The sequence below is a fragment of the Malurus melanocephalus genome, unplaced genomic scaffold, assembly GCF_030028575.1.
Source record: "Malurus melanocephalus ecotype Western Australia unplaced genomic scaffold, MMel_1.1 scaffold_286, whole genome shotgun sequence".
Classification (NCBI taxonomy): domain Eukaryota; kingdom Metazoa; phylum Chordata; class Aves; order Passeriformes; family Maluridae; genus Malurus; species Malurus melanocephalus.
The window spans coordinates 107,421-116,960 of record NW_026623518.1 but is presented as its reverse complement, the minus strand read 5'-3'; the positions used below and the strand labels follow the sequence as shown (position 1 = coordinate 116,960).

At 49.4% G+C, this 9,540-nt stretch overlaps 1 protein-coding gene across 1 annotated transcript in view; it reads right to left on the bottom strand.

The window, feature by feature from the left end:
- Positions 1–9,540, bottom strand: part of PFKFB3 (6-phosphofructo-2-kinase/fructose-2,6-biphosphatase 3) — a 21,198-nt gene that overhangs the window by 4,786 nt on the left and 6,872 nt on the right. Inside the window, exons 2-13 of the mRNA XM_057376626.1 lie at positions 7,681–7,806; positions 7,310–7,406; positions 6,850–6,916; positions 6,641–6,715; positions 6,284–6,340; positions 4,457–4,581; positions 3,542–3,749; positions 3,124–3,270; positions 2,919–3,023; positions 1,832–1,961; positions 1,599–1,661; positions 1,373–1,437 (exon numbers count right to left, since the gene is read on the bottom strand). Of these exons, the coding sequence (XP_057232609.1) occupies positions 1,373–1,437; positions 1,599–1,661; positions 1,832–1,961; positions 2,919–3,023; positions 3,124–3,270; positions 3,542–3,749; positions 4,457–4,581; positions 6,284–6,340; positions 6,641–6,715; positions 6,850–6,916; positions 7,310–7,406; positions 7,681–7,806 (1,265 nt within the window). The remainder of the gene's footprint in view (positions 1–1,372; positions 1,438–1,598; positions 1,662–1,831; positions 1,962–2,918; positions 3,024–3,123; positions 3,271–3,541; positions 3,750–4,456; positions 4,582–6,283; positions 6,341–6,640; positions 6,716–6,849; positions 6,917–7,309; positions 7,407–7,680; positions 7,807–9,540) is intronic.

Here is a 9,540-nt window from a genome sequence, read left to right as displayed (position 1 = left end):
AAAAAAAAAAAAGCAGGTTGCTTTGGTTTTCTTTTTTTCCTAAAGTGGCCTCTGCTTTTCCCCACAATCACTGTCAATGAGCAAAGGATGCACTGAAAGACTTTGGATACCAAAAAAACCCTGATGCAAAATGTCCAAGAGTGCAGGAGGGGAGAAATAAAAAAAAAAAAATAAAAAGGCTCTGCACTCAGACACGAGATAGATTTTATCCTCATCTGAATCTCAGCTCACAAACTAATGTAACTCCAGGTAGCTAAAAACACCCAGCAGCAATCAAGCCATGACTCTGTACAACAGAGAGGTGCCCATCACTCTCCTCCTCGAAGCTGGTCCCTCCACCCAGAGAGAGGAGTGAAAGCAAGAAGAGGGAAGATGAGCCAGCCCAGGCTGACCAGGAAGATTTGGGAAGTGGGAGCAGAGCAGCCAGCGATGGTCAGCACCGTGTCAAGCTCCAACTCAAGCCAGGAGGGATGGAGGCGAAGCCGAGCAGGGGGACCCAAGTACTTGGCACATGTGTCACCCTGTCCTACCCATCCAAGAGGGTGGCAAAGGAGGGCATCCATGGCCCCGTGGCAGGGGGAAGGACTGGCTTCCCCCCTGCAGCTGTGGGAGGGACAGGGGGCTCAGGTGCTGCCACCTGACAATRCCAGGGAGCAAAGGAGAGGAGATGTGGGACAAAAGGGGACAGCTCCAACTGTTCAGCATCACTTTGGGCTCCACCACTGCTAGGCACAAATTGGAAATGTCCCAGCATCGTGGGGCATGGGTGCTGCCAGGGTCCCTGTGGCCCACTCTGGGTGGCTGCTCAGCCTTGACACCAAGCTGGCATCCTCCTGGCCTGGCCTCTGAGCTCCAGTGGAGCACTCGGCACACAGACCCAACCTCACAGGAATTCATCTCCACATGTGGGGTCTCCTCCACACAGCACCCCCAGCCCAGCACTGCCAYCTCCCACCCTGCAGAATGACACAGAGCCACGGCCATACCAGGAAAAAAAAGACCCTGAGAGGCAGATGYAGGGCAAACACTGAGCCCAGGCTCTGCCAGCCTCCTGGGAGAAGTCACCTTCTCCATCCCCTGCTCGGGAGAGTGGGTGACCGTGCAGGTGAAACTCAAAGACCAGGGAGGAGTTTTCCCTGGGCAAACACAGTGGGAAGCAGGAACATGCAGCATTCCTTTTCCCTTGGAAAACCCTCAGCTGGCCACGGCTTTGCAGAGCAAGAGCACATCTGATGCTCCCAGTGTTCCAGCAGCACTTCCAAGCACCCAGCTGAGCCATGTCCCCATGCCCACCCCAGGCGTTCCTGCTGCCAGCTGACCACAGGGGACTGGAGGGGACACCAAAGGGCAGCTCCAGGGAAGCAACACTCACCTCTGGCCGATCTCTGTGGGTGTTGACAGCTTCAATGTTCAGCGAGATGGATTCCACCCTGCAGCCTGCAGGCAGGAGCACAAAGAGACAGGGATCAGCAAACCCAGCAGGCACAGGATGCCCCAGGTGCCCCACCACTGATCACTGCTATTCTGCCAGAGGCAGCTTGGATTCAGCAGGAGGTGCAATTCAAACCCCCTGGCACGTTCAGGAAGGTCCCACTCACCGTAGGCTACYGGGGTCAGCTTCAGCACCGTGTGGAGGGGACACTTCAGGTAGGGCATTTCATCTGCAGGGACAGCAAAGCAGGGGGGTTATCCCACCTCCTCCCCCAAGGGCAGGCTCAGACACCTTCACCCCACACCAAATCCCAAAAATGCACGCTCCAGGATGGGAACWCCATCTCCCCAGAGCTGTATCCATCATCCCCAATCCTCCTCCAAGAACCAGGGGAATTACCTGCACTCTTGTCCAGGAAGTACGCCAGGAGACAGCGCATGACAGCCTGGTGACAGATGACAAGGACGTTCTCTTGCCTCTCCAGCTCCATGATGACCGGCTCCAAGCGCTGCACCAGGTCTTGGTAGGACTGGGACACAAGAGGAGGGAGATGAGGCATGGAAAAAAGGCAACGAGCACCCCAAAAAAAACAGTGAGTCCTTGTCTTGGTGCACCTCCTGATTTCATGCTGATTAAACCAACAAACTGCTAAAAACAAATAAATCCTCATCTCCAGGCTACTCTAGAGCTTCTGTCAGAGAAGGGGCTGCTCACATCTCAGTCCCAGAGAGCTTATTAAGTTAAGCAACAGTGGTTTTGAAGAGAGCATGTCTCATCTTGAAATTTGATTTTGTACAGGATTTCTAAGTTGTGAAAAGTCTGGAGCGACCTGAGGAACTCCAGTTTTGAAGGGTCTCATAAAAAACCATAACAGGCAGCCAAAAGGAACCCAGAGTTGGTGACTGATATCCCCACACATGCTTCTGTTAGATACACAGTCACGAGGACGTCTCCAAAGATTTTCCAAAATGTTCATGGGCATGACTTTCAAATTGGGGATTGTTAGCTCAATAAAAGCTAAATTCACAGCCTAAATTATATCCAGAACTGATGTTAATTCCCACCTCATTGTGTCACACCCTGAAAGAAGACTGGCAGGAACAGAGATAGCACCATCAACCCTTAGGGAATGATACTGAGAACAAGGTGAAAATTACTTTTTTTAGAAATCAAAGAAAATTGGGGCAGCACAACACTTGCAGTGGATATWATGATGCAGATTGCACTAGAAACCTCCAGAGACCTTTCCCTACTAATTTGCTGTGAAGTCAGTAGGACTRTTTGTTAAATGACATTTCTTAGTGAGCTCTCTGCTCACAAGATTTCACAAGGGCTCAGTGTAGAGGCAAATATAAACCCTGACACCTCATAATTCTAGTTTCCAGCTCTCACTGCTCCCCTGCTCAAGAACAGAGGACAGAATGAGGACAAAARGGTCACATCTAAAGTAAAAGTCCTGTCTCTGAGGGCCTCCCTGCACACCTACCTCCCCAGAAGGATAACGGTAGTAGTATTTATCCTGATCACGTAGAGCAAATTCCTCTGGGTGCTGATCCCTGATTTCTTCATAGGTCATTTCTTCACACACACCCTGCCAGAACAGCACAGCCACGAGGTTACTGGACATGCTCAAGTCAAACAGCATCAGCACAGCCACCATGCAAAGCTGCTCTGGCTGCACAGAAACTCACAGCATCGATTTCATTGAGCGCCTTCCACTGCTCATAGGGCAGCTGGAGAGCTTCTGCTGTCTGGATTGTCCTCTTTAGCTGGCTGGTCCAGACTTTGAGGTCCTTCAGGTTCTGCTCTTCCACAAATTTGTTCAGTGCCACTGCAAACTGTAGGACATAAAAAATAAAATTTAAAGAAAGGTTGTTTCCTGATCCACATCTTCCCAGCTTCTTCCCTGCTTCCCAGTTAAGTGTTGCCTTCCACAGGCAGACAGATCTGCTTTCTGCTCTGAAGGGAGGACAGCCACACTCTCACTGAYCCCCAAGAGCTACAGATGGACCCTCAGCAGCCCAGTTGTCACCAAACATGCACTTAAGGCATCTACTACAGCCAAATCACCCCTGGAAGCCAAAGGAGAATGCTGCCCTTTGCCCTCACCTTCTTGCCCCTGTTGGAGAGCCCAGAGTCRCCTCCAATCCTCCCCTTGAGGTTGAACTCGCTCTCCCCGTGCCGACAGAGGTAAATGGTGCGGGGCTGCACGTGGATGTTCATCAGGTAATAAACAATCCTGCTCTGGATGTGATCCTGGACCCTGTTGACCAGGAACCGCCGGCCGACGTCGATGATTTTGATGAGAGAAAGTTCCCTGGGGACACAAGGAGACATCACTCTCAAAAGGCAGCCCCTGTGAGCTCTCTGTGCACGTAATCTCCCGGCTAAAAGGATTTCCTGAGGGCTATTTTCAGCAGGGAACCAACAGGTAGCAGGGGATTCGTGGAGAGCTGAACGGCAGCAGTGTGATCGTCACCCCTCCTGGCAGCAGGAAAGAGGATTAAACGGGACTAACAGGGAACAGGACACGGATCAGCAGGACCAGGATAATCCGTGCAGGGCACACAGACGTGTTTGTGAGCAGGGGAAAGGTTGGGAGGAGCCTGCAGGAGTCAGGCAAGACAGCAGAGCTCTCCCAAGCAGGCAGAAACCACAGGGTTTGCTCAACCCTGGGGGCTGAGCCAAGCAGTGCCTTCCTTGAACAGGGACAACAACAAAAGCACCTCAACCACTCCAACTCAAGTGTTTTCCCAAAGCCTTTGTATTTAGAGCTGCAGAGCAAGGTTGAGAACAGCTCAACTGAGCCCAGAAGAGCCTGGGAAGGCATCAGTGCCCATTTTCCCGGCACAGGATCAGGGAAAAACAGCATTTTCATGAAAAAAAAACCTGAATTCAATACATCACTCCAGCCCAGTCAGGTGTTCGGAGACAAAAAGTGAAATAAATACAGCTCCACCCTTCACTGCTCCTCTCCTGGGTGAGGTGGGTGTACAAGGCAGCTYAGAAGTCAAAGTCTCTCACCTGTCATAGTCATCAGGGTCGAGGGGCTGGTAGCTGGCTTGGTAACAATTGATCCTCTTCATGAAATCCTCCATGGCATCGGTGGAATTACAGTCCCGGTAATCTGGGCTGGACAATTTGACTTCCTGCAAGAGGGGAAAAAAAAAAAACCATAAAAAACATGCCACAAGGAGAGGTTAGGAARCTTTCCAAGCCAGACAATGCTAATCTGGAATTTCAAAGTCCTGCCAAGACCCAGTGATTAGCTGAAACAAAGTGATGACTACTTTATAGTCATTGCTTATCATAATGGCAGAACAGAAACAAACTAGCCCCAAACCCAAGCACAAGGTGGGAGAATTTGGTATAAACCACTGTGTGATGAGTACAGATACTCATCAATCCACTCTCATTCTCCCAGGATTTGGGGTGGCACCTCACCAGCCAGCACAGTGAGAAAACTGAGCTTCCTTATGGCTAAAAAAAAAAAACCCAGCAGCTTTAAATTTAAACTGAGAATGGGAAGTGCAAGAGTTTAGACAAGATGCTTATCCCAGCTCAGCAGCAGTACAGTAGGATGGCAACATTCAACCCCTTTCTGGGCATTATTTSGGCCAGAGAACACCAGAAATAGGCAGTGTGAATATGCACAACTCCCATGGACTAAGTCCCTCCTGAACTAATCGAACAGGCTGTTTTTCCTCAAGATTTGGGTTTGAACAGTGGCATTACACTTTGCAAATTTCACAAGCAGTCCTGAAACCAACAGGATAACACAGAGTGACACACATGGAAGCATCCCAGGCCTGGGGTGTATTTTCCACGCTGATCCCAGCACTAAGAGCACCATTCATCTGCAGTTCCCTGCAGAGCAAAATCCCACGCTCGGCTAGCAGCTCATTTTCTCGCCCTTCAAGCTTTCGTTTCCAAATAAAGGGATTAAAATCCTCAAAAAAAAATCCAGTTTGGAGAAGGGAAAAAAAAAAACGTAGCAGTCTGAGCATTCTGTTGTGGAAAAGGCTGTGTGCAAGCTCCCAAAAATTGGTCACTGGGACAATATGGGGCAACAGCTCCCAACAGGAGCAAAAGACACACTTGAGCCCTGGCTGGGAGCACCATTTGCCTCCAGTGAAGACGTGGTGGCTGCCACCAATCACCTCCTGGTTTTCCATGTGCCTTAGCAGAGTTTCCAGGATGGTCTGTTCCWTGATCTTTCTAAACTCTTGAGGTGAGACTGAGCCTGTTCCCCAGCTCTGCCATGGCTTTGTYTTTCCCAATCCRATCCTTGGCTGCTCAGACAAYCTCTGTATCCTCCCAGGCTGCCTGTTCTTGCTTCCATCCTCTCTCTGTAGGCTTCCTTTTTGTGTTTGAGTTTGTCCAGGAGCTCCTTGGTCATCCATGCAGCTCTCCTGGCATTTCTGATGACTGCTCCTTTCTTGGGAATGCATCACAGCTGAACTTGGAGAAGATGATCCTTGAACATTAACCAGTTTCCTTGAGCTCTTCCCTCCTGGGCTTTTTATCCCATGGTACTCCAGGCCAAAATCTGCTCTCCTGGCATCTCATTTCACAGCCCAGACTGCCCTGGAGCTTCACATTCCTCACCACTCCCTCCTTGTTGGTGACATCAAGGAAGAGCAAACAAGGAGGGATGCCATCACTTGGAGGAAGTTGTCACTAACACATTCCAGAAACCTCCTGGACTGCTGTGCCCTGCTCTGTCCCTCCAGCAGGCACCAGGGTGGTTGAAGTCCACCATGAAGACCAGAACTTGTGAAGGTGATGCCATTCCTACCTCTATGTCGAGGGAAAGGAAAAGCAGAACACTTGCACCAGTTCCACACTTACCATGACATTGGTGGCCACCACGTTGGGATCGTTGCAGACTGACTCGATGAAGAACACCTGGGAAGCAAAGCAAAAGCTCAGCTGACAGCCACTGACAAGGTTTGTAATAATCCAACCAGCTCCTTTCCTCAAGCCAACCTCCTCCCTGCTAACAGAGAGCTCTCCCTCTGCCCCACTCCCATAATTTCCTTCTCCAGGGCYCAGGAAGGGGAATGAGGGAAGAGTTTCATGTTTTTAATCAAACTCAGCAGTGAAATCTCCCTCACACAGGAGCAGAATGAGGACAACACATGRAAGATACACCAACTGTACACTAAAGTGGGCTGCACAACACAGACATCAGCCCACAGCACCAACCTTGAATCCGTTCTCTTTGGCAAAGTTTAGGATCATCCCTCTCCTCTCCCGTGTGGTATTGGTGGCATCAAAAACCTTCAAAAGCAAAAAATATCTCAATCAGCACCATCAGGGCTGGTTTCCCATGAGCCCCTCATCAGAGAAGGGACTGCAGAGGATTTTTGGGGCTGGCACTGCTGCCAAACCCCAGAGTACACCGCGGAGCTCACCGCTATCTGCCCGGCCTCCTCTGTCAGGTACAGCTTCACATCCCTCAGGGCAGCCATGGCACATTGCCTGAAAAACAGGGCACAGACATGAGCTCCCCATGCCCTCTGCCTGTGCTGGTCACCCTCAAGTTACCGAGCCTGCACAAATCCAGTTTCACACAATACTGAAGAACACAACTGCACTATCCCTTCTACACCATCCATGTTCAGAAAYATTCAGAAAATTTAGCACACACCATTGTTCTACCACCCAACAGCAAGTTCTCTTTACATAATAYTCTATTTATTTGCARGATATACTGGTGTACTAAGTGCATTTTTTATTGATGTACTGAAAATTCAGTTTCGAGCTCTCAGAACCCTCGTTGGGCAGGCAGGGGAAATTCACACCAGAGCCAAATTTTTCTGTTCATCACCCCCAAATTGGATAATCCCTGCTCCCAGCCATGGTTCAGCTCACCTCCTGACTTTCATGGCTTCCTCGTTGTCAGGACGGAAGAAGTCATAGGAGCTGTAGTGCTTCACGGCCTCGCGGCGATACTCCCCCACGTTGAAAACTGGGTGGAAAAGGGAAAAAAAAAAATCAAAATGAGGAGCTTGACTCAGTTGTGCAGCTTCTGCAGTTAAAGCAAGCAATGAGCCAAGAAATTATATCTTTAGAGCAAAAGGCTCAGGGCATCCCTTGGCCTTCAAGGTGAAGGAGAAGCTGGGCTGCAGCAGAATGTGAGAACACTGATATTTGGCCCACTACTCCCCATCTCCCAAAGCTCCTGGAGGAATTCCTGAGGACCAGAGCTCACACCTTCCYCTGGAAGGCAGTGCAAGCCTCACCTTTAGTGGGGACACCAATCCAGTTGAGGTAGCGTGTCAGCTTCTTGGAGATGTAGGTCTTGCCACGGGCTGGGAGGCCAACCATCACGATCACCGTGGGGGAATTGGCGAGCTGAGGCCCACAGGCTGCGAGGAAAAACAWCAGGAGAAGCTGTTAATTCTCCAGCTGATCTTGTCACAACCCTACAAAGGACCTATTTTCATCCAGACTCTCTGCAAGTCCTTCAGCTGCTGGAGGAAACCTGAAAACCATGGCAAGAACATCCCAATGGCTGCAAAGTAGGCAAGGAGCCAGCAGCTGGCCCAGGCTCCCTGGAGGGTCTCTGTGCCTCAGTTTCCTCATTTATAACCAAAATGAATATGTTTTTTTAAAAAAATTAAAAATTAAGGCAAGCACAACTTCACATTCCCATGGCTTGGCCAATTCCATGAAAAGCTCAAGGGCAGCCAAGGACTTTGGACCCACCCCTGCAGCAGCATCAGTGCTGAAATACCAGGTCTGCTCCCACAACTTCACCCACAGAGAGCACCTTCCAAAATCCTGGACTAGATTTTTAGCTGACACACAGCCAACTAACTGGATTTTCTGAAAACAAACTAGGCAGGAGAACAACACAACTACCCTCCTTTAAAAGCAGATATACAAGTGATTTATCCCACTTTTTTCCTCATAAACCCAAGATGGATTGGTTTTTTTTGGTTTTTTTTTTGTTTTTTTTTTTTTTTTTTTTTGTTTGTTTGTTTGGTGTTTTTTTGGGTTTTTTCTTTTTAATGGTGAAGAGGTTTCACATCAAACAGCTGGAAAGAAAATCCAGAGGCAGCATTTGCAGGACAGATGGGACCCTGCAGGGGATTTCTCAGCCACCCTCCCATCCACCCGGTGAGCCCAGAGACCTCATAGGAAAGGAATGCAGGGAGTGAGTGGCTGGTGGCAGAGCCATAAAACTCAGCTTAATTATGGCCTGGGTGGAGAGCTCTGCCTGCCTGTCACAGCTGCCTGAAGGTGGGACCTGGGGATGGGGACAGGGCTGAGGTAGATTTTTTCTCACTGTGGATCTGGAAAGGGCAAACAAACTGAGAGGTATGCACAGAACATGTATAGTACATGGAATTACCCTCCCCTTCCAAGAAAAAAAAATGAAATACAACAGCTGAAGAAGCCAAATCAAGGCCACAAAGAAGAGATGTAGCACTGGTAAAAGTCTGATTTGGACAAAACCCACTGGCTTACTAGATAAAGGGAAGAGGAAAGAATAATACCTGAATAAAGAAACTCTTCCTTTCCCTACCTGCCACTGGACTAAGGATCTCAAAGAGCAGGGCCAAGAGGATTTGGGGCCATTAAATAGCACTCCAAGAGGACAGGGACAATGCTGGACACTGTTCATGTCCCCAAGGGCTCCAGACAGCTGTGACAGTCCCAGGGCTGGCACTGGCTGGGCACACAYGTGTCACCATCAAAGGGTGCTGCAAGAATTAAACACCCCTCACTCAGGAACCTCCCCATAATTTTTGCTGCTGAAGGAAAAATCCAGGTTCCCTTTGGACAATGGAAAATCACCTGGGAAGCACCTCCCAAAACACCAAGGCATCAATGAGCAACTTTTTGTCAGCAATCTGAGCCAAAACCAAAAGTCTCAGGGATGAAACAGAACCCAGTGTTTTGCTCCCAGTGTTYCACAAAGGCCTCATTCATCATTTCTTTTCACCACTGCTGGGAAGCTATCAGGGATTTCAATACATATTCATTAYTCCTTATCGACATCCAGCCAGGTAAGTCAAGGGCAGGGATGACTTTCAGGCTCTATCAGAGGATATTTAGAAAGAGCTCGTCACTTTTGCAGTTTGCCAGAAAGTCAG